At 42.8% G+C, this 26,113-nt stretch overlaps 1 protein-coding gene across 3 annotated transcripts in view; it reads right to left on the reverse strand.

The window, feature by feature from the left end:
- Nucleotides 1–26,113, reverse strand: part of VPS35L (VPS35 endosomal protein sorting factor like) — a 1,473,617-nt gene that overhangs the window by 442,722 nt on the left and 1,004,782 nt on the right. For all 3 annotated transcript variants that reach the window (XM_082262328.1, XM_082262327.1, XM_082262326.1), the window contains 3 exons: nt 24,174–24,236; nt 24,009–24,094; nt 2,766–2,846 (listed from right to left, as the gene is read on the reverse strand). In XM_082262328.1, coding sequence (XP_082118454.1) covers nt 2,766–2,846; nt 24,009–24,094; nt 24,174–24,236 — 230 coding nt within the window. The remainder of the gene's footprint in view (nt 1–2,765; nt 2,847–24,008; nt 24,095–24,173; nt 24,237–26,113) is intronic.

Consider the following 26,113-nt stretch of genomic DNA (forward strand, 5'->3'; position numbering starts at 1 on the left):
ATAAAACATCACAAAAAGAGAGGATTCCAGTGTTCCAGGGCGTAACAGGAGATGTTCAATGAGATGCAGAGAAGTTCAAAGAAAATCAAAGTCAAAGTCAGATACCCCATGGGAGGAGTAACAGCTACCTGCATCAGGGTAACAGGAAGCACATGAAAAGGCCACAAAGGCAACAGGCCCAGGAGGGATAAAAGAGGAAAAAATAATAGTAAACACATCAACGCATGCTGTGTTGTGCACCGTCTTTGGTAACAATTAAACGAAACGGGAAACCCCAATAATAGGGAATGCGGTGCCATTGCAGATGAGAGGTCACAGGTCTTAGATTACTCTGCTTGCCAAGGGTGACAGGGGAAAGATCTTTAAAAATCTGAACTTTGACACCCTGATATTCCATGTGAGAACTGGTGCGGGTAGCTAGGGTCAAGGCTTCCTTACTGTCATAGTAATGAAAACGCAAAATCACGTCCCAGGGCCTGGCCCCAACCGGAGGTTTAGGGCCCAGAGACCTGTGCGCCCGATCCAGGTGCCAATCAGTGTCTGCTATGTTGAGGGCCAGGGTGTTAAATAGGCCAAACAGGTAGGAGCGCTTATCCCCCACTGTTTCCGGAATGCCCCTAAAGCGGAGATTTTGGCGCCGCTTCCAGTTCTCCAGGTCTTCCTGCTGTAGTTGAAGCTGTGTTACTGAGTGTTTCAATGCAGAATTCTCCTCCTCTAAAACTTGCACATATTGTACCAAATCATCCAATTTAGTTTCTAACGCAGCAGTACGTTCCCCAATTTGAGTAATCTCCCCCTAAGTTCTTGGGACATCTTACACACCTCAGTGGCTATATTGCAGGTGATATGATATAGCAGAGCCTGCAGCTTTTCATCCATCATAACGGGGGTTAATACCACCTGGGCTGACAGGGGGGGCTTGCTCAGCAAAGCAGGGGTACCCGGGGGGGTAATCGCCAGTGTTCTCGAGCCCCAGCGTGAGATCCATGGAGGAGAACGGGTCGGGCTGAGAAATCGAGGCCGGAGATTGCGGCCTAGTGAGGAAGTGGTCCATGGCGGCCTTGGTGCGTGGCCCCTGTGGCTGGGAATAAACTTGCCGTTGCTGGCCAATTTTTCCCATGGGGTGCCTCGGGGTGGTAGGAGTTAAAATAGCTTACCCCCGGATCAAAAGAAGCGAAAAGCAGCGGAGCAGGGGTGACGGAGAGTCGGTGGGGTCCGGAGCTCAGTGCCTATACGTCCGCCATGTCCGGAAGCCGCGCATGCGCCAGCTACATTTTTTGGTTTACAGTGGACAGCAGGCACTTTATTCTCTCACCGGCTCACTACAGGCATACTGCACTTTATGTACACTCGCAAGTACAGATTAGCGTCTATGGGAAATCTTGGTCAGCTTGACATGGCACCACACCCTGTCTTTAACATTGGGGTCTATAGGAAATCTTGGTGAGCTCGACATGGCACTCCTCCCAAACCATAAGTGACACCAAACTTGGGGAGCACCGAGAGAGGATCAAGGAATACAACATATCCGATTTTGGGGTCAGCCAGCTTGCCTAAATATTCTACCATGTTGTAGTCCTGGGTCCCCTTAATGTGTTCCCCAAGTTTATACTGCAGCTTACCAATTCTTAGATGTGATGGCTGCATTAATTTTCTTTTTGAGAGTTTCTTTCAATTTTCAACGTGTGATCTGGTATGATTTTTAACAGAACAAGTTGTCCTGCAGATGTATCAGTTTGAAGGTTGGGACAAATTTACCACTGACAGAGGTGCTTACAATGATCAGCTTTAATTTATATAAACACCTTAACCAAAAAAAAAAAAACACTGCTTATTAAGTGTGAGCTAGAGTTCAGTTTCAATTTGTTAGTGTAACAATCTGCTAGTACATCTAACACTCCTCTCCCCCAAGACTGACAATGCTGCATTCTGCTGTGCTCCTTCATCCACAGCAGGGACACTCTAATACAGGAAGTAGGTTACTGGCAAGATCAATAGTTAAAAACAGAGGGGAAAAAGCCTAAAAAACAAATGACACCACCACATCTGATTAGTAAACTGCAATGTATTACATTTTTGGTTATAATACTGCTTTAACCCTAATTTTTCTAATTTTATGGAACTGCCTGAGCCAGTCCTTTGGGCCACTAATGGGTTAAAAATGCTTAGAGATAAGCTTTTGACATTTGATGAACTGAATGTGAAGTTTGCACATCCTAACTGGTATTTCTTTAGGTATTTACAACTATGCCATGCCTTTGTCTTGCAGTCTGGCTCATCTTCTTTAGAGACTCAGCCCTCACAACTTGAACAGTTACCCTCTGCAGACTATTTGTGAACCCATCTGAGGTGTATAGGGAATTGTTCCTGGTAAGACCCCTTCTTTAAAGAGTTGTAGTGAAAAGCAGGTGGTTGATGTACTGAATCTCCATAGGAAGGATTAGGACAATATGTAAGATTACACATTTGGTTTCTGCTAGGAATTGCTTGCTCCACTATAAATTGCTTCATATAATTTATGTCACACATGCCAAGCTAGCTATTATCTACAAGAATATGTTTACAGAAAAGTAAGAAGTCTTTAAATCAAATGATTATCACAGGACACCAATCGTCTGACCATTTAACCTCCTTCCCACCCCCAACAGAGATATTTTCTGTCTGATTGTATGCAAAGACAAAACTTTTTTTTTTATCATCTGTAGTTACATTCTTTTTGAGCAAATAATCAGTTAAGTAAAATACAGTAAAATGCAGAGTCTCACTTCACAGAATCGTGCATCGTTTTACAGACATGGAGCAGAGCATTCAGCATGACTGGATCCTTAGTTGCTTCCTGTTGATTCCTATTGGACAGATATTGAAAACATTATTTATAATTTAATACATGCACACACACACACACACACACACACACACACACAACACACACACACACAACACACACACACGAGTACAAACCAATCAAGAGCATACCAATTGTGATTGCAATATGAGACTTTACCACTACTGTTACTATATATGCAGTATATGTGAAATAACAAAGATATTTCAGCTTATATGATGGGAGTTCCAGGATGGACATGCACTAAAAAGGAAGGCTTGGTGTATTTAATAAAACCATACAATCAGCAAAAACTATAAAGTGCAGTAACTCATGTCACCCAGCTTTATGTTTACTTATGATAGATGAATTCTGAATAGTTGCTTTACTATGCCGATTGTAATTTGTTTTATTAAGTATGTTAATGAACCCAAATATGCTTTTGGGTCCATTAAATCTATTTTGCTTTATTCAATCAAAATGTATCTAAAGCATTTTTTTTACGCCCAAATATATTGGATTAAATATTGCAAAACAGGTGTAGGCTTAGTGTTAAATTCACGAAGTGAATAAATGATGTGGGCTTAGTGTTCTATATCAGCAATAGTGGAATGCGTTGTGAAAAAGAGTTGTAAAAAAATTGGTAAGGAATAAACAGGGAGTGGACATTACATAGTAGTTGAGGTTGAATAAAGACAACAGTCCATCCAGTTCAGCCTGTGTAGGTGTGTGTGGCCGTAATCATTTCTCATACCCCTGAATGTTTTAATTCTTGAGATGCACGTCCAAGAGTATTTTAAATGTAGCTATACTCCCCACAGTTACTACCATTTGTGGCAGAGAATTCCACAGTCTTGTAGTCCTTACTGTAAAGATCCCCCTATGTAGCCCGAGGTTAAAACGCTTCCCCTCTAAAGGCCTCGTGTCCTCATGCATTCCTTGCTATCATGTCCCCTCTCAGGCGTCTCTTCTCCAGGGAGAATAAATCAAGTGCTTGTAAACACTCTTCGTAATTAAGGTCCTCCAATCCCCTAATTTGTTTAGTTGCCCTTCTCTGGACTCTCTCCAGCTCCAACACATCCCTTCCGAGTACTGGCGACCAGAACTGGACAGAATACTCCAGATGTGGTCGGACCAGTGGTTTATGTAGGCCACTTTTATGGTATTGTCCAACTGTACCCTGACTTACCTTGAGGAAAAAGAGGTCCAATTTTATTTATTCTCTTGTGCATATTAATCTGGTGAAATCTCCCCAACAGGCACTTCTGAGCAAACCCGTTGAAGGGGTACAAAAACATGCCAAACGCCTTATAGTCTACATAATTACAGCTGCCAAAATAGCGATAGCCTGCTCTTGGCGGACTCCTGTGGTGCTGTTTGAGCTGCTGAAGGCCAAACTGACCTGGATCATGATAAATGAGAGGCTGGTGGCATTGCTCCATGACAAAATGCACCTCTTCAAGAAAACTTGGGACCCCTGGGTACGATACCTAGCCGGCCCTCCTTAAGTTGAGAAGGAACCTTCACCTGCCGAGACCGCATAACGAGTGTGTGAACCCTGACCCCGGGGTTGTGGGCCTGGGCGCTGACACTTTCTTACCGCTACTGCTTCCTGTCTACTACCTACTTCACACTGTTATTTCCCCGTTATTCATCCTCGCCTTCTCTCTCCTCTCTATATTTCCTTCTCTTTCCTTGGTTAAACTGTTTGACATAATGCTATGGGTGTTAATGGACCACGGTTGGTCCTCAGTTTATAATTACCGTGGCCTCTACCTCTGCAAGGCATACAGGTAGCAGCCCTGTGGAATCACAGATGGTGGACGCCTCCCCGGTTAGTATAACATTTAGTAGCAAGAGAAAGCTGAAATGAAGGCATTTAGCAAAGGCATGCACACCCTATGACCACCGCTGTTACTGTCCCGTATCCACCAGGTACACGTAGCGTAGCATCAATAGTTGGCGACCGCGCACACACGTTTTGATGCGTTTCGTCGTAAAGGACTTCCACAGAGAGCGTGCGTGCGCGGCGCGGTCGACCAATATTTATGCGTTTCACGCGCAGGCGCACTAGACCCGCTCACCGTCAACCCGGAAGTCAAAAATCTCACTGACTTCCGCTCTCATGACGTCGACGCTAATAATAGGACATCCGCCCAAAACCTGTGTCCACACTCTCCAAATGTAAACGACTTCCGGCCTCACTGCCCAGCGGGTGAACTCAGTCGAAATAACATAGTAAAGTGCACGGAATGCAGGAAATGATTACGGATGTATAACCTATGATCTCATAATAATAATCTGCAGCATCCATGCATTTGTCCAAATGCCTGTCATTGTACAATTACAATAACAATACTAAACACTATTTAAAATCATTAATACTCAATCATTCTATACACTGGATCCTAAAAATCCAAAAAGCATAGAAAAACAGTGATAATATATTAAACCTCAATCACTTAATTGGCAGAAAAGAAGGAAATTGATAATTTAAACTCATTAATCGCAGATACGGACACATGCAAAATTCGTATTGAATAAAAATAAAATTCATTAATTCGATGCACCAACAGTATTAAAATTATAAAATTAAATTAATATGGGTAAAATAATAAATATTACCTCAATACAACTTTGCAGATAAAAGGCAGAAAAGATTATTTAAAAAAATATTCTAAAAAATCTTAAAATTCAGACATTATAGTATAATAAAGTATAAAAGCTAAAACTTAATGACCCACACACGCTATTAATAATTACTAATAAAGCAATTGATATCTAAATCAATATTTAACCCTTTGGGGTGTAAAGATTCTGTAAGATAGATCCCAGTGCGTTTCACGTTTGGAAAGTTCACGAACTCTGTTGGATCCTCTCCATACTGGATCCACCTTTTCCACCCCCCAGAATTTAAGATGTGTAGGGTCACTATTATGAAATTGACGGAAATGTAGGGATACATTATGATCCTTAAATCCCTTGCGGATGTTTGCAATGTGCTCAGACACCCTAATAGCTATAGTACGCTTAGTCCTTCCAATATAAACAAAGAGTTACCAGCAGTTTTAAAGTTTAATACGGACATCAAGAAAAAGTTAGAAAAAATAGACAAGGATACACACAAGAAAAAAGTTAAAAAATACCATAGAGACCTAGATGATTTTAAAAACAATTCTATCTACCTCTGGCAAAATCCGGGAGTTGGTGTTAATCCTAGGCAGGCCCGCGCAGATGGGCAGCCTGGATTACATCAGGTTAATACGACACCAGCACCTGGTCCCAGTACTCCTAAAGGGCCCTATTGGGTAAACTCTGGTCCACAGGGCCCTAAAGGGGCTAGGCCCAAAAACTCTAATCCCTATTTTTTACAAAGAAATCATAATGGATAACAAGGAAGCACGGAAGCTTATGGACATCATTCAGATCAGAGACGCAAAATTGGTACGAACCATTGACTCAATATAGTGATTATAGTTCCCCAGCCCCAAACCCACCTCACCCTTTTTTATGGAGAGGAGGAAGAGGAAGGGGGGGGGGGAGGCAGACCCTGGAGAGGGGGACCCCTAGGGTGGGGCCCACCTCAACAACAGGAGATGTACGCCCCACAGTTGGGGCAGCAGTCAGGTCCTCACCATCATATGGGAGACCGCATGCAAGGGGATGTAGGGCCGGACGTAAACAACAAAAAAAGACAAAGGGAGTTCGACTAAATGGAATCTATAATTTAGCAGATGTTTCCTTGACGGATAAAGAAATAAACATATTACATGCAGGTTTAAAGTGCGCCAAACAGAAACTGGTAAATAAATTCAATGTGTATATTGATTTGCGCAAATATATAAGGAAAATAAACCTTAAGAAATATTATCTCAATTCAGGACGGACTACAGGCACCACTAGAGCTGGATTTATGAATTATATAGTGGGAATCCACAGCAGTCTTCGAACCAGCATATTGAGGTTTTTAAAAATCTAGTTATTCGTGATCTCAAAGAAATCCCTACTAAGAAATCAGTTAATCCTAGATATATTAAGGAAGGGTTAGAATCTCTGTAAAAGAGAAAAAAAAGTGATTGTACAACCTGCCGACAAGGGGGGAGGTGTCGTGTTATTGAAAAAAGGAGAACTATCATACTCAACTTACCTCTCTCTTTGCAGACACAGACACATATCAGGTATTGGAAAGAGATCCTACCCTACAATATAGACGTGAACTAAATGTGTTGATAGATAGAGGATATGACACACACATTCTTTGTAAAAAAGAAAAACAATATCTAGTACCAAGCTACAGTAGAATCCCGACTATTTACACCTTGCCGACGGTCCACAAGGATCAGGTTAATCCTCCGGCAAGGCCAATTGTAAATGGGATCCAATCAGTAGCTTCTAGACTTAGAGAGTACTTGGATCATTTTTTACAAACCAGCGTGATTCAACTTAGATCCTATTTACGGGATACAAAGGCTTTTTTATTAGCCCTTAAGGAAGTATCTTAACCGAATAATGGGGACATCTTTTTAGTGACAGGAAAAGTCGCTTCATTATATACTATCATTCAACATGACGATGCCCTTTTGGCTTTTAATTGGGCTTTTAGTAGTAGGGATGACGTTCCCGAATGTCAGAAGAGGTTTTTAAGGGATGCATTAGATTTTTGTTTGGCACACAACTATTTTAGGTTTGATGGTGTCTTTTACCAACAACAGAGAGGTGTGGCAATGGGAGCTAAATTTGCTCCCAGTCTAGCTAACATATTCATGGGCGAATGGGAGGATCACTTTATATATGCTGCCCAATATGAGGAACTAGTCATGTATCGTCGCTACATAGACAATTTGTTCTTCATATGGGCAGGGGATGAATCCTCCTTATTAAATAAATAAAGGTGCACTGATATAAATAATAAAGCTGCTACCAAGAAAAGTGTAGTCTATTAGTGAAAATGGTTGGTGTGCTAAATTAGGATGTGACCCCAATCAATGTCTTGATATGAAACACAAATATGGATACATAAATTATATATCATATATGTGAAAAGGTTCAAAATACAAAATTATTGTCCATTAATATAAATTAAATTAAATAATCTGTGACGGGGGGCGTGGCCGGACCGGGCATGTGAGTAGACCTACCTCACGGAGCTCCCGCTCTTGATCCTTTAAGTTCATCCTTTCCCCGGCCGGATAGCCCTAACTAGTGGACTAACTATCCTCAGGGGGTCCCCCTGCTTGCCCTGGTGCCTTTTGTTTGCCGTGTTGTGCCTGGAAACGGAGGTTCCGGAGGATCGCAGGCCGCGCTCTGTTTCCCTGGATTGTAATCTGCTGCCATCCTGTCTCTAAATCTCGCCCACGGCCTCTACTCTGCATCCGGGGGCTTCTCCCACATCCCTGCCACGGACTCCTGCTTTTATTTTTCGGGGGGGACCCTGTATCCTGCAGATCAGGATCGCGGCCTAGTCACTGGCCGAAGCCGCGGACTTTCCTGCGGCGGGCGGCCGATCGCGGCGGCGCCGAGCGGAGCGGGGCTCCGGTAAGCGGCTGGATACATCTCTCTGACCCTCTACACACCCCGACCCGCATCCTGCCTCCTCTGACCCTCCGCCATCCCTGGGCTCGACCCTGCTTCATCTCCTGCACAGGCCCCAAGCGCTGCCATACCTCCATCCAGCAGGCTGCATTTCCCTCTCCTCTCCTCAGCTACTTCCTTGTCAGACCTGCTTACAGTACCTGGAACCTGGTGTACCAGCACCCCTGTGTCCCTGTCGTGTCCGCGGTAATCCCACCATGACCCGCGGCAGCAAATCCAAGGAGGACAGCACAGTGTCGGCATCCCTCCAAGATGGCGCTGGCCTGACGACCCCGCAGCGTGTACTGCGTGGCCCCGAGCGGCCGAAGGAGGCTGCGGTGAAGCCTAAAACGACTCGTCCCGCAGGTAAGGACGCCGCTGGGGACATACTGCTATATGCTAAAAAACTGTCGGAACTTCGGGATCAGGATGCTGGGGACTGTGCACAGGCGGACGCTGGGGGTTCCTCCGCTGCTGACGCACAGGGACTGGGGACAGCTGCGCAGCCCCCATTGACCGACTGGGACCTGGACACCGACGAGGGAGTGACGGAGGGGACACAGCCTACACTTAGCCAAATACTTCATGCCGTGCACAACTGTACTGCCTCTGTGAATACTGTTAAGGACCGTCTGGGGAGTCTCACTGAAGAGGTGGCTCTCCTTCGCCAGGACCTACAAAAGATCCGTGAACGCACTACTGCTGCGGAAAGCCGTATTAGCGACCTGGAAGACCAGCTGCCAGCACTGATTACTGAGTCCAGATCTACTGCGAGACAGGCACAGATCAATAAAGACAAGACTGATGATATCGAAAATAGATTGCGGCGCAACAATGTGCGCATTGTGGGACTTCCTGAGAAGGTCGAGGGCAGGGATCCTACCGAATTTATTGAATCTTGGCTATGTGATGTGTTTGGCAAGGAATCCTTCTCACCTATGTTTGCGGTGGAAAGGGCCCATCGGGTCCCCACCAGAGCACTACCTGGCAACGCTCCCAGACCCATATTGGCAAAGTTATTACACTATAGGGACAGGGAGAAGGTGCTACGGCTGGCCAGAGAAAAGGCGGAGATTAAGTTCAATGGGACCAGGGTTTCCTTCTATCCGGACTTCTCTGCGGAGGTCCAAAAGCAGCGGGCCAAGTTCGCCGATGTCAAGCAACGTCTCCGACGCATCGGGCTGATCTATGCCAGCCCGTCTCCGGGTCACTGCGGAGGGTAGGGCGCACTTTTTTGACACTGCCGCTGATGCCGCGAGTTGGCTGGATATACATGAGCCCTCCCTCCGTCAACGCCAACGGGCCGATCCCGGTGAGTGAGGGGCATCTTAATGTAGACTCTGCTTTTTTCCCAGTTTGGACCCCGTGAAAGAATTCCCCGGCCGGGGCTCATATCCTTGTTGTACTGGCACAGATGTGCTCCATCCATTGCGTGCTACTTTTCTCGATGGAGTGCTGGCAAATGCATCGTACCTGGATTACACAGTGCAGTTTGCGCAGTTGCGCACAACAGGCTGGCGGGCCACCACTGGTTTGCGGGGTTGACGCCCCCGGTGGACTGACTGGTTCTTTTTCCCGCCTCCTGTGCTATGATGGGGCACAGTTGTGCCTTGTCCCGTTGGACCATGTTCTTTTTTTCTTTTTCTTTGTCTTTGAGGAATCGCACACACTGTTGGTCTGGACAGTATCTTGGCTGTGGACTTATCGAAAGCATTGGCTCCATTCGACTCTGCTGCCATACGGTTCCCTGCCGTGGGTGTCGGCTTCTGTGGCTGGTACCCGATTCACAAGATTTGTTACTGCATGGCTGGACTACCTATAGTCTCATGGAATGTGCGGGGTCTTGGTTGTTCTCAGAAGAGGGCCATGATAGCTTCTCAACTGCGCAAGTATCATCCAGCTATCATAGGACTGCAGGAGACTCACCTGGTAGAGGAATCTGTGGGGTGTCTGGGATACTCCTGGGTGGGTCGGGGTTACCACTCCACTCACTCTTCTTACTCCAGGGGAGTGAGTGTTTTGGTGCATAGGGCCCTTGCCTTCCAGGAGTTTGGGGTGAGGGTGGATCCTGAGGGACGTTTTGTATTTCTGCATTGTAAATTATTTCAGGTTGTATGTGCTTTAGCGGTGGTTTATATTCCTCCTCCGTTCTCTTCCCAGGTGCTCCGTGAATTTCTCCTGTTTACCGCTGATAAGGCGGAAGTACCCCTTTTTGTGCTTGGTGATTTTAATGGGATATTGGATCCTGCCAGTGATAGACATCCACCTGCTCCCCGGATGGTTTCCGCTAGGGGTACTGCCCTCTCGCGTTTTCTGGGGGAGTTGGGCTGGATGGATATATGGCGTTTGCGCCACCCTGACGAGGTCCAATTTTCCTGCTTTTCTAAGACCCATTCCTCCCTCTCCCGTATCGACCTATGCGTGGGCACGGTGGCTGCGCTTGCGTTGGTGGAACGGGTGGAATATGCTTTGCGGGGATTTCGGACCACTCCCCGTTGGTGGTCTGGCTTACTGTACGGCCTCAGACCGGTTTGCGTAGGGCCCCTTGGCGCCTGAATGCTTTCTGGCTGAAGCTTTTTCCACCAGATGCTAATATCTCCGCTGAAATCACCCGTTACTTTTTGGATAATATCCAATTTCCTGATTCTCTTGCACGGTGGGATGCCTTTAAGTGCTTCCTTCGAGGCATTTTGATTGCTAACATTAAGAAAGTGCAAAACGCCTCTAAACATTTTGAGGAGCATTTGGCTCAGCGCACCCATGAATTGGAGGAGGAGTATGTTGCCAACCCTTCGGATGCTACGAGGGATGCATGGCTATCTGCACAGAAGGTGTGGGTGGGAGAGGTACAGTCCAAAGTGGATAAGAAGCGTTTCTTTGCTAAAACCACATTCTATGAGGAGGGGGAGCGGACGGGCCGCCTGCTATCGCGTATTGTGGGGGTGCGGCCCTCAGCTCCCCCCATTGGGGCCCTCAAATTGGTAGGGGGACGAATGGCCAACACGCCTGATACTATTATGACGGAATTGGTACGCTTTTACTCTGATCTGTATTCCTCTAAGGTGTCTTATGCACCGGCGGACCTTCGGCGGTATCTGGATGCAATCACTCTCCCAAGACTGACGGAGCGTCAGAGCGCGGATCTGGAGGCCCCCATCACCGAGGACGAGCTGAGAGAGGCGGCTGCTCTCTTCCCGGGCTCCAAGGCCCCTGGTGATGATGGCCTCCCAGTCGAAATGTATCAGCAATACTCTGAGGTGCTTGTACCGGAGCTGCTGAGGGTCTTCAAGGCTGCAAGAGAGGTGGGAGCTCTGCCGGACTCCATGACTAAGGCCAGCATTGTTCTATTACTAAAGCCAGGTAAACCCGCATCAGATCCGGGTTCTTATAGACCTATCTCTCTCCTCCAAACTGACGTTAAAATACTTGCAAAGGTTTTGGCTAGGAGGGTTAATACCATTATTGCACATATTGTCCACGAGGACCAGGCGGGTTTTATGCCGAATAGGTCCACCGCAATCAATCTCCGCCGCTTGTTTGTAGCCATGCAGACACCGGCGGATAATGCGGGGGACAGAGTGTTGTTATCTTTAGATGCTAACAAAGCGTTCAACAGCGTCGAATGGGACTACTTATGGGCGGTGTTGGAGAAGTTTGGGTTTGGCCCTCTATTTATCTCCTGGGTGAGACTGCTTTATTACCATCCGCAGGCTTCCATCAGGGAGGGTGGCAGAATATCTGAGCACTTTTACTTGGGGAGGGGCACCAGACAGGGATGTCCACTATCCCCGCTCCTGTTCGCGCTGGCTATTGAGCCGCTTGCGGCTACCATTCGATCGCAGGACGCCATAGATGGGTTTCACTTTGGCCCCCTTCAGGAAAAGATTCTGCTGTATGCGGACGACATGCTCCTGCTGCTTGGGGACTCGGGGGCTTCCTTGCAAGCTACCATGGCCACCATAACGGAGTTTGGCCGATTTTCTGGCCTCACTATCAATTGGTCCAAGTCGGCCTTAATGCCGCTGGATAAACCGGCGGATCCTCTCCTGGGTACGCTCTGTCCAGTCCCCGTGGTAACTACCTTTAAATATTTGGGGGTGGTGATTTCTGCAGATCCGCTCCACTATTGTAGCTTAAATGTGCACCCTCTCCTTGCTCGGTTTCGCGATACGATTAGGGTCTGGGACAAGCTGTGGTTATCGGTTGCGGGTCGGGTGAACCTGATTAAGATGGTTCTGATGCCGCAGCTCTTGTATTTCTTGCACAACTCCCCAGTGGTTATTACGCTGAAAATATTCAGGGTGGTCAACACGTTATTCAGGACTCTTATATGGCGGGGGCGGGCGGCCCGGATCCGGATTGAGCAACTACAGAAGCCTAGGGATTTGGGAGGCCTTTCTCTCCCTAATCCCTGGATTTATTATTTAGCCTCTCAGCTGCAGCACCTGGTTGGGGCGATGGCTGGGACGGGGGGCGGTCCGTCTCTAAAACTGATGGGGTATTTTACGGGTGCCACTGGCATTCCTGAGGGGTTGGAGGCTCAACTTTTTGCTAAATCCAATAAACTCTACCCTACCTATAGACTTCTTCAGAAGATCTGGGATAAGGCCAAACAGCTACAACTGGTTACCGGATATACTTCTTATAGTCCCATTTGGCATAATCGTTCTTACCCTGAGCTGGACAAGCTGGATCAGGCTGGTAGGTGGCTGACGTATGGGGTGTCCCATCTTAAACACATCCTGCTCAATGGGGAGTTACTGCCCTTTGAGCAATTGCAACTTCGGTTTTCCTTGCCACATAATATGAAGTACTATTACCTGCAGCTTCGGCATGCGTGCCGGGCTCAACCTTCCTTGTCCCACTCCAGCTTGTCCTCCACACCGGTATTTTTCCTTATGGAGCAATATACCTCTACTAAGGGCTTTATATCAGCTTGTTATGCAGCCCTACTGGGTTCATACTTAGACAGATATCCGTGCAAGGCGTGTGACCAATGGAGCGGAGATGTGGGGGAGGTACCCGCTGAGCAATGGGAGGAGGCCTTGGAGTCAGTCAGAATATGTTCACTCAATGTTTCCCATCAGGTATCCCAATTATATATCTTACTACGAGTACATCATACCCCGGCAAAATTACATGCTATGGGTCTCCGCCCGGACAAAGTGTGCAATAGATGTGAGAGGGATGTGGGGGACCTTATACACTTATTATGGAGATGCCCGAAATTGCATCGGTATTGGACCTCAGTGACCTCCACTATAAACAGGGTTCTGGGCTTGGCGATTCCTTTGGATCCCAAGCACTGCCTCTTGGGTATACTGGATCACATTATAGATGACTGCTACTTACGGGAGGCAGCGGCGCGAGCTCTGTTTCAAGCCCGACTACTTATTCTGAGACGCTGGATTGATAAGGAACCTCCTACATATAGACTCTGGCTGGAGCAACTGGGCAACACTCTTCGCATGGAGAAATACATTTACTTGCATAGGGGTGCCCCGGCCAAATTCCAGAAAGTCTGGGGAGTCTGGTTGAGCTGTCCGGGGATGGCTCCCACGGATCTGATCCTAGATCGCCTGTTACTTTAATTGCTGGGGGTAGGGTAGACCACTGGAGGTTAGATTGGGGGGAATTATTTTGATCTGGGTTATGGGACTGTTGCCTTGCGTTATGTTTTTGGTTCAGGCTGTTCTTTGATTCATGCTGTATACTGGCTATGTTGCTGAGATCTGTCTACGATTCTGTGCCTTTATTTGTAGATGTGCTTTTGCTCCAATCTGCTTGTTGCAATCTTTGTTTCTATGTGCGATTTCTCAATAAACTTTTTATCTTGATTTAAAAAAAAAAAATAATCTGTGACAATTCCGTGATGTATTCTGCGCTGAAATTAAAAAAATTATCCATCCACGTGAAACGATCCCACCACCAGCAGGTTTAACTTCTTACCAGATATATGGATATAAATGGCATAGTTAATCCTCATGAACCGAGGTTGTTTATTTGTTGTCCCATTCACCATCACCCAGCGTGCAAACACACTTCAAAGCCTCTTACCAGATGCAAATTAAGTAGGGCATTGGAAGTAAGCTTTCCTCTCTTTGGGATATGGCTATGGGCTGACCAACAATCCTCCGGTCCACGGATGGAGTGATGTCCTGACTCTTATTACTCCACGATTCACATGTGTGAAAAAAATTCAATAGGAAACGCAATGGTGCATTACCCCCGATTTATTGGATAAAATATGGCAATTACACTTACATTAATCCAGATAGAGATAACGTATTGGAAAGAGCCTGTGAAAACCTTGACGTCCGGCTGCAGCACGGACGGATGACGTGAGTGGCGACGCGTTTCCTCTGACGAGAATTCTTCCGAGATAGGAGGGACATGCGCGCCGTCACACTCGTCCTTAAGTACCTCCTAGTCTGAATGGATACTTCCGGTGTCCGCAAGAAACTACAGGAAGTATATGTAGCCGATATACAAACCGGTGGAACGCTTATGTTCAAAGGCAAACTTTATTTATTACTGTAAAAAGTAGGTGAACCTATTATTATCTACCTATATGGATATTAAAATCATAAAATCCGAAAAATATTTATTAACACATATTGGGAAAAAACGGGACACCGGAAATAACATTCTTAAGTAACTTCCGCTATGGGCACCATAAATCACACAATGCCATATGTGTACCATATGTACAAAAATACATTTTTCATCAATAAAATCACAATGAACATTAAAATACATAAAAACATAAAAATTATATAAATAAAATATATAAAAATCCAATATATAAAAATTTATATTTTTTAAAAATTACTTAAAATTGTTCTCTGATGTTAGTGGAAATCCGGGGAAGAAAAAAGAAACTCCATATTAACTATTATTTATATGAGCATTTATGTCCCATTCCACATTCATTCCTGCGGGTCGGTAGCACCTCCACTCATGTATCCAAAAAGTTTCCCTTCTGGATACTGATCTTTTGAGGTTGCTACCCCTCCAATGGGGCACATATTTCTCGATAACAGTAATCTGTAGATTTTTGGGATTCTTTTCATTACACTGATCAAAGTGTACAGAAACACTATGTCCTGTAAATCCTTTCCGTATATTAGTAAGATGTTCTCCTATACGTATACTTGCAGTGCGTATAGTACGGCTCACATATTGTAGGCCGCATTCGCACTGTAGGTGGTACACCACTCCTTTAGTATGGCATGAAATAAATTCTTTTATTTCATACTTTTTTCCTGTTACTGTGGAGCTGAATTTCGAAGTTCTTTTTGTCTTGGCCTCTTTACAAATCTTACAGTTTTTACAAGGGAAAATCCCTTCATGTCTGGAAAGATTTTAAGGACAATGGGTTTTTGTATCGGATTAGCAGCAATTATATCTTTAAGATTCCGTGTTTTCCTATAGATCATATTTGGTTTTTCTGGGAGGAGGGGTCCAAAGATTTTATCCCCCTGTAATATACTCCAGTGTTTTCTGAATGTATGGTTTAACCATCTATAATTTTCTGAGAATTGTGTGACGAAAGCAAATTCAAACTTGGATCCTTTTTTCTTAAGATTAGCAATATTCGATGTTATTAGGTTTTCTTGAGAAAGTAAACCCACTTGTTCAATTTCCTCCTCCAAGGCTTTCATTTCATATCCTTTTTCAAGGAATCTGTGTTTCATAACTAAAGCCTGTTCTTGAAAATCTGAATCATATGTACAGTTGCGTCTTATTCTTTTAAATTGGCTCTTAGGGATCGATCTTAGCCAGTTAGGATGGTGGCAGCTATCCATTGTGATGAAACCATTGCGGTCGGTGGGTTTAAAATACGATTTAGTAACGAAACTAGAACCTTTCCTGGAGATGAGCAAATCTAGAAAATTCACCGATTCGTGGCTAGCCTCATAAGATAGCCTAATCCCCCAATCATTGCAATTTAGTCTCTCCATAAAGTTTTTAAGTGAAGTTTCGTTACCCTTCCACACCAACAGCGTGTCATCTATGTAGCGCCTCCAAAAGATTAATTTCTTGGCTCGGTTTGAAAACATATTGCGGTCTTCCCATAGAGCCATGAATAAGTTTGCCAAACTGGGGGCAAATTTAGCCCCCATGGCAACGCCTGTACGTTGGAGGTAAAATGTGCCGTCATAATAAAAATAATTATGTTCCATTCCGAATTTTAATAAATCCAGAATGAACTGTTTTTGTTTTAACGGTACATCATAGTTAGTATCCAAGAATTACCAAGAGTGTGCTTTTCACTCTCAGTGAGTGTTACTCCACTCAGATTGAAAATGCCCACTTCATTGGTATTGTTGTCATTCCGTTTTGATCCCCCTCTACATCCTCTTTTTATTTTATTTTCTTGCTTTTTTTGGGGCCCTGTCCTAAAAAACCCTGCTTCTTTGAGCTGATGGGTGTTTTAGAAGATGGTATTCTGTTGGATTCTTCTCTATCGTCATACCCTTCATGTCTAAGAGGTTCAAATCCTTTCGGATCCTACGTGGAGTAACACTCACTGAGTGGAGTAACACTTACTGAGAGTGAAAAGCACACTCTTGGTAAGGGATTGAAATACGCCCCAAATAAACCCCTCAATAAATTCGAAACATTTGTTGACATTCAGAAATTTATTAGAAAGTTGAATGTGAAAAGGCATTTCCTTTCTAAAGCTGGTGAACAAAATTATGTATCCTATCAATCTACTCCCATTGTCAACACAGGTCTCAGGAATGCATCTCTGTTTAACCCTGATGGGAAGCAGAGTAGTAACGTTTTAGTATTCAGAGATGTGTTGCTTAGGGAATTAGAAGAAAAGGATATTAAACATAAGCCGCAACCTGATTTAATGAGGGGAATTAAAACACTTTGTGATAATAAAGACCTCATTATCAGGCCAGCTGACAAAGGTGGGGAGGGGGGTATTGTGCTGCTAAAGCGTGAAGATTATGTGGAGGAAATGAAAAACCTCCTTTCAGATAGCAGCACATACGAAACCCTTAAGAGAGATCCCACATATAAATATAAAGAAAAGCTGAAGAAACTGGTCAACATTGGTTTCGATACAGGCATCCTAACTGAGAAAGAGAAAGAATATCTGATACCTCTGGTACCCAGGCTACCATCTACTATTTGCCGAAGGTACGCAAACATCCCACTAAACCACCAGGGAGACCCATTGTGAGTAAGATCGATTCTATTACATCTAGAATAGGAAGGTATATAGATTATTTCTTACAACCCTTAGTACAGAATACCCCTGCGTACCTGAAAGATACAACACAATGTATACAAGAGATAATGCAGATACAAGTTGAGGGAAATGTACTATTGGTTACAGCTGATGTGGCATCTTTGTACACCATAATCCCACATGATATGGGATATGAGGCTGTAAGCACATTCTTGGATACTAACTATGATGTACCGTTAAAACAAAAACAGTTCATTCTGGATTTATTAAAATTCAGAATGGAACATAATTATTTTTATTATGACGGCACATTTTACCTCCAACGTACAGGCATTGCCATGGGGGCTAAATTTGCCCCCAGTTTGGCAAACTTATTCATGGCTCTATGGGAAGACCGCAATATGTTTTCAAACCGAGCCAAGGAATTAATCTTTTGGAGGAGCTACATAGATGACACGCTGTTGGTGTGGAAGGGTAACGAAATTTCACTTAAAAACTTCATGGAGAGACTAAATTGCAATGATTGGGGGATTAGGCTATCTTATGAGGCTAGCCCAGAATCAGTGAATTTTCTAGATTTGCTCATCTCCAGGAAAGGTTCTAGTTTCGTTACTAAATCGTATTTTAAACCCACCGACCGCAATGCTTTCATCACAATGGATAGCTGCCACCATCCTAACTGGCTAAGATCGATCCCTAAGAGCCAATTTAAAAGAATAAGACGCAACTGTACATATGATTCAGATTTTCAAGAACAGGCTTTAGTTATGAAACGCAGATTCCTTGAAAAAGGATATGAAATGAAAGCCTTGGAGGAGGAAATTGAACAAGTGGGTTTACTTTCTCAAGAAAACCTAATAACATCAAATATTGCTAATCTTAAGAAAATAGGATCCAAGTTTGAATTTGCTTTCGTCACACAATTCTCAGAAAATTATAGATGGTTAAACCATACATTCAGAAAACACTGGAGTATATTACAGGGGGATAAAATCTTTGGACCCCTCCTCCCAGAAAAACCAAATATGATCTATAGGAAAACACGGAATCTTAAAGATATAATTGCTGCTAATCCGATACAAAAACCCATTGTCCCTAAAATCTTTCCAGACATGAAGGGATTTTCCCTTGTAAAAACTGTAAGATTTGTAAAGAGGCCAAGACAAAAAGAACTTCGAAATTCAGCTCCACAGTAACAGGAAAAGAGTATGAAATAAAATAATTTATTTCATGCCATACTAAAGGAGTGGTGTACCTCCTACAGTGCGAATGCGGCCTACAATATGTGGGCCGTACTATAAGCACTGCAAGTATACGTATAGGAGAACATCTTACTAATATACGGAAAGGATTTACAGGACATAGTGTTTCTGTACACTTTGATCAGTGTCATGAAAAGAATCCCAAAAATCTACAGATTACTGTTATCGAGAAATATGTGCCCCATTGGAGGGGTAGCAACCTCAAAAGATCAGTATCCAGAAGGGAAACTTTTTGGATATATGAGTGGAAGTGCTACCGACCCGCAGGAATGAATGTGGAATGGGACATAAATGCTCATATAAATAATAGTTAATATGGAGTTTCTTTTTTCTTCCCCGGATTTCCACTAACATCAGAGAACAATTTTAAGTAATTTTTAAAAAATAAAAAAATATAAATTTTTATATATTGGATTTTTATATATTTTATTTATATAATTTATTATATGTTTTTATGTAGTTTAATGTTCATTGTGATTTTATTGATGAAAAATGTATTTTTGTACAAATGGGACACATATGGCATTGTGTGATTTATGGTGCCCATAGCGGAAGTTACTTAAGAATGTTATTTCCGGTGTCACGTTTTTTCCCAATATGTGTTAATAAATATTTTTCGGATTTTATGATTTTAATATCCATATAGGTGGATAATAATAGGTTCACCTACTTTTTACAGTAATAAATAAAGTTCGCCTTTGAACATATGCGTTCCACCGGTTTGTATATCGGCTACATATACTTCCTGTAGTTTCTTGCGGACACCGGAAGTATCCATTCAGACTAGGAGGTACTTAAGGACGAGTGTGGCGGCGCGCACGTCCCTCCTATCTCAGAAGAATTCTCATCAGAAGAAACGCGTCAGAGAGGAGGCGTGTCACGTCGCCACTCACGTCATCCGTCCGTGCTGCTGCCGGACGTGAAGGTTTCCACAGGCTTTTTCCAATACGTTATCTCTATCTGGATTAATGTAAGTGTAATTGCCATATTTTATCCAATAAATCGGGGGTAATGCACCATTACGGTTCCTATTGAATTTTTTTCACACATGTGAATCGTGGAGTAATAAGAGTCAGGACATCACTCCATCCGTGGACCGGAGGATTGTTGGTCAGCCCATAGCCATATCCCAAAGAGAGGAAAGCTTACTTCCAATGTCCTACATAATTTGCATCTGGTAAGAGGCTTTGAAGTGTGTTTGCACGCCGGGTGATGGTGAAGGGGACAACAAATAAACAACCTTGGTTCATGAGGATTAGCTATGCCATTTATATCCATATATCTGGTAAGAAGTTAAACCTGCTGGTGGTGGGATCGTTTTTTGAATTTCAGCCCAGAATACATCACGGAATTGTCACAGATTATTTAATTTAATTTATATTGATGGACAATAATTTTGTATGTTGAACCTTTTCACATATATGATATATAATTTATGTATCCATATTTGTGTTCCATATCAAGACATTGATTGGGGTCACATCCTAATTTAGCGCACCAACCATTTTCACTGATGAATCCTCCTTGTTGGAGTTTTTTGATAAGCTCAACAAGAATCCTAATAACACCAAGCTAGACTTTAATTGGAGTCACACCAATATCCATTTTTTGGACGTGGAGATATCTCTTCTGGAAGGTGGACTGAGGACCAAGGTCTACTTCAAGCCCACTGACCGGAACGGGTATCTCCCCGTCCAAAGTGGACATCACCACAAATGGTTGTCAAATATTCAGAGGGGACAGCTTCTCCGAGTGAGGAGAAACTGTACCACTGACTAGGATTTTGAAACCCAGGCCCAAGTGATAAAACAAAGGTTTGTGGAAAAAGGGTACAAAATCAATAAATTGGATACAACCATTGCTGAAGTAGGGAGTCTTTCTCAGGATGATTGCCTGATGGACGTTGTAAGACAGCCCAGACAGGAGCATGAATGGAGTTTCATAACTCAATATAGTGCGCAATACCAAGATGTGGAGCAAATTTAAAAAAAAAAACACTGGCCTGTGTTATGCATGGATAAGGTTTTATGTGAGGTATTACCAGAGACTCCTTCGTTCATATATAGGAGAGGACCCACGTTTGGGGATCAGGTAGTCAAAAAAGTTTTGGACCCTCCGGTCAAACCAACTATGTTTTGGGATAAGACTACTGGCTTTTTTGTGTGTAGAAAATGCAAAACATTCAGACAGGTACATACACATCTGAGGAATTTCACAACCTTTACGTCTTCATCGAATGGACAAATCTTTGAAATTAAAGATTTAATAACATGTAATAGTACGCATGTTGTGTACTGTTTACAATGTCCGTGCAATTTATTTCATATTGGAAGGACTAAGCGTACTATAGCTATTAGGGTGTCTGAGCACATTGCAAACATCCGCAAGGGATTTAAGGATCGTAATGTATCCCTACATTTCCGTCAATTTCATAATAGTGACCCTACACATCTTAAATTCTGGGGGGGGGTGGAAAAGGTGGATCCAGTATGGAGAGGATCCAACAGAGTTTGTGAACTTTCCAAACGCGAAAACGCACTGGGATCTATCTTACAGAATCTTTACACCCCAAAGGGTTAAATATTGATTTAGATATCAATTGCTTTATTAGTAATTATTAATAGCGTGTGTGGGTCATTAAGTTTTAGCTTTTATACTTGATGTCTGAATTTTAAGAATTTTAAGATTTTTTAGAATATTTTTTTAAATAATCTTTTCTGCCTTTTATCTGCAAAGTTGTATTGAGGTAATATTTATTATTTTACCCATATTAATTTAATTTTATAATTTTAATACGGTTGGTGCATCAAATTAATGAATTTTATTTTTATTCAATACAAATTTTTCACGTGTCCGTATCTGCAATTAATGAGTTTGAAATGATCAATTTCCTTCTTTTCTTCCAATTAAGTGATTGAGGTTTAATATATTATCACTGTTTTTCTATGCTTTTTGGATTTTTAGGAACCAGTGTATAGAATGATTGAGTATTAATGATCTTAAATAGTGTTTAGTATTGTTATTGTACGACAGGCATTTGGACAAATGCATGGATGCTGCAGATTATTATTATTATGAGATCATAGGCTATACATCAGTAATCATTTCCAGCATTCCGTGCACTTTCCTATGTTATTTCGACTGAGTTCACCCGCTGGGCAGTGAGGCCGGAAGTCGTTTTCATTTGGAGAGTGTGGACACAGGTTTTGGGCGGATGTCCTATTATTAGCGTAGACGTCATGAGAGCGGAAGTCAGTGAGATTTTTGACTTCCGGGTTGACGGTGAGCGGGTCTAGTGCGCCTGCACCGTGAGACGCATAAATATTGGTCGACCGCGCCACGCACGCACGCTCTCAGTGGAAGTCCTTTACGACGAAACGTGTCAGAGCATGTGTGCGCGGTCGCCAACTAATGATGACACGCTTGGCTACGCTACGTGTACCTGGTGGATACGGGACAGTAACAGCGGTGGTCATAGGGCGTGCATGCCTTTGCTAAATGCCTTCATTTCAGCTTTCTCTTGCTACTAAATGTCATATGGAATTCGGATCCAAAGAGCTTGGAGACACATCATCCGAGGATCGGTTTATTGTCTAAGGGAGAGTTTTGATCTAGTATCTGGTGAGTGTCCAGAGAGAGGGGGAAGCACCGGTGGTTGGTGAAGACTTAGTGGATGATTGAGAGATCCTTCACACCCTTCCCTATGTTTGGACTAAGCCTTACTGGATTTTGAATAGATTTAAACCAGAGACTCTATTTCATTCCTTCCTTGCAGGATTGACATTTAGTGTTGTATAAGCATAGTATTGTGTATGCCTATTAGCGCTGCTAGTGTTGTGGGCTTATCTATACATTGAGATTTTTCTACTTCACCGTTGTTATTTATTCTTTGTTATATAGCAGCAGCTGCGACCCATACATTCAGGGTTCTTTTTGTATAATTGCATCTCCTGTATAATTTGAGCGCTGGGTGAGTGAGTTCTGCATAGCTGAAGCACCCATTGTGCATTTCCTTCACTCCATCTTTATATATATAATGTATTAATAACACATACTTATTAAACAGCGTTGCCAGATCCAATCCTTACAGAGATACTTGATGGAAATATCAGATGGCCACGCCTGTACCATGAGAATATAGACAGATTCTCATATTGTTTTTTATGGTTATAACTAAATGAAGAAATTATCACATAATTTTAATATACAATATACTGGGTGACTAGTAGAGTTGTCGCCCAATGACCACACCAGTTAATGGTTAAGTAATCCCAACCAATGGGGATGAATTTCCTCCTTCTCCTGAGTTCGGCTTATTGTAATTTTTACGGCCCTTTTGTTCAAAACAAAATAAAAAAGAACCCAGTTGTGAGATGACACACTACAACACTTCAATACACACACATACATACATCCATCTTGCTCCATCCCTCCCTTGAAACTCTGAAGGATGCCAGATACAACTCCTCCCTAACTGGCCACCATTTTGGGAAAGGCAGCCATCTTAAGGACTCTGGTAATTACCATTTTAAGCCAGCAGCCATTTTAAAGTGGTAAATATACATTTCTGATGATTTAATTATTATTTCCTATTGGTTATTGCTTTCCTAATATGCTTTGAATCGTATGCTCAGGGTAAATAGATTATATTCCCAGTCGTATTAATCATAGTAGCTATTTCTCTAAAAACAGATTTTTGTTTTGCTACATTTTTTTTTTTTAGTACCAATTTAGCACAATATTAGCGATTTATTCTCCCGTTTTGCACAGCCTATTCTCACTCCAACTGCAGCAGAGTGACTGTTGGCTGCACAATTCGCAGATAATTTTTGGTCTGATATCTAGAACACTTGTCTATGATTTTTATTATTCCTGGGAAAAATGTAATCTTGCTTTCTTTGTATTTTTATCACTGAGCCAAATGTGCATTGGACGCAATAAGTCCACTGCACATGGAAGGGCTCCGTTCAATTGGTTTAAATGGAAAAATACTGGTCAATGTGTAATAAATGCAGAGTGCAAGATTTGCTTTTATTTTTTTCTACTCCAGGCATTCCTGACATCTCACATCCATGCCTTTTAGCAGCACCAAAATGCAGCATCTAGTCTGAGCATGTTCTTATAGGTATAACCTACAGCTTACCTGTTAAAAGCCTCCATGATGGACTTGCAAACCTCTACTCGAACACTCTCTTTTTGGAACATATCAAGGAAAGGCAAGAACTTTTCCTAAAACATTCAATATACAGTTTTTTAATTATAAGGTTGAGCTTTAGTAATCTAGCAAAACAAACAAAGTACTACTTACCACATAAAAAAGGACTGAGAAGTCATGGAAATGTGCAATAACTGTGGTAATTATAGATTGAAGCTGGGGAAAAAAATAAACAATTTGTTAAAATAAAACAATGTAAAAAAAAAAAATAATAATAAAAAATAAAAAAAAAAACTGTCCAGGACAAAAGACTTGCATTCATAGACCATATTATATGCAGTGCACCACTTGCTGGACAGCCCCTCCTGTCATATACCACCACCTACTTCCTGAGTCTGCAGTTGAAGAAGCCTTCCCCAATTCCAGGGCAAAAGATCCACCATGCCAGGGAGAACTTTGTCTGGTTAAAAAAAAAAAAAAAAATGTGGATGATCCAGGGATTGGATTTCCCTTTTCCATGTCATGATAATGTCGGATTAAAGAGGTCTGAAGTGAAGTGAAAATGGGCAAAGTGTATGGGCTCAAAAGAAGCTACCATAAGGTCAAAAACCCTTATGTAGAAGCAAACTAAAGGATGCCATTTGGATCCAAGGGTCTGCATGTTGGACCTGAGGGAGGCAACTTTCTCCTAAAGAAGGAAAATTCTGTCTTGGAAAGGGCCCAAGATTGGACCCAAGTACTCCGGACCGTGTGAGGAAAGTTTATTTCCCAGCTGGAAGTTTAAGACTCCATGCAGACTAAAAAAAGAGTACTTGTCACTACATATTGCTATCATAAGGGAGAATGATAAAAAAAAAATCAAGCACCCCTGTTGCCCCATGTTTGCATGCAAAGGCGAACGTAAGCATCAGCCTGGTGTCATATGTAAACAGCAATTGCACCATACATGTGAGGTATCGTCACGAATGTAAGATCGAGGGCAGTAGTTCTTGCAGTAGACCTCCTCTGTAAATCTAAAGTGGTAACCTATAAAGGCTCTTAAAGGCTTTTAAAAAACGTACGTAGTCTGTTGCTGCTGCACGACCGTGCACTATTTTAAAGCATGTCATCTTTGGTATCTATGTACTCGACATAAAATCATCTTTTATATTTTATCAAACAATTGGACAATATATAGTGTATTTTTGCATTCAAATATTTCCCAAAAAATTGAGTTTGGAAAATCTCTGCGCAAATACCGTGTAAGAAAACAATTGAAATACCCACCATTTTGTTCTGTAGGGCCTTGGGTTTAAAAAAAATACATAATGTTTGGGGGTTCAAAGTAATTTTCTAGTTTTAAAAAAAAAAAAAAAAAAAATCATGTAAACCAAAAGTGTCAGAAAAGGCTTGGTCTTCAAGTGGTTAGAAGAGTGGTGACGTGTGGCATAAGTTTAGAATATTGGGCAGAAAATGCCAGGACAGTTCAAACACCCCCAAATGACCCCTTTTTGGAAAGTAGACACCCGAAGCTTGACACAAAGTTGTCACTAAATGATATATTGTGCACACATGCCATGGGTATATGTGGAATGACACCCCAAAATACATTCTGCTGCTTTTCCTGCGTACAGGGATACCACATGTGAGACCTTTTGGGAGCTTAGCTGTGTACACAGGGAATAAATTGCTTATTTTACTTCCTCACTACCTATGACAGTTTGGGAGGCCCTGAAATGTCAAGACAGCACAAGCCCCCCCCCCCCCCCCCACCAAAAAAAAAAAAATGACCTTTTTTCGGAAAGTAGATACCCCAAGGTATTTTCTAAGAGTATTTTGTAGCTCTCATTTGTTTTGTAAAATTAAGAAAGAAAAGGAAAAATGTATTTATTTATTTTCCTTTTTTTAACCAGTTGCCGACCACCCACCATAGGATTACTGCGGCTGTGCGGCTCGGCTGTGCAAAGTCACATAGGGCCTAATTCAGTATAAGTTTGGAATAGAGCTGCTCACTTCTCCAGAAATAACTCCAGCCTAAACTCATTGCATCCTAAATAGGTAAGTGGCTGGAGTTAAACCATCAACTAGATGCCTTAATGAATTCGGAGTTGGAG

The sequence above is a fragment of the Pelophylax lessonae genome (assembly GCF_965119305.1).
Source record: "Pelophylax lessonae genome assembly, chromosome: 6".
Lineage (NCBI taxonomy): Eukaryota > Metazoa > Chordata > Amphibia > Anura > Ranidae > Pelophylax > Pelophylax lessonae.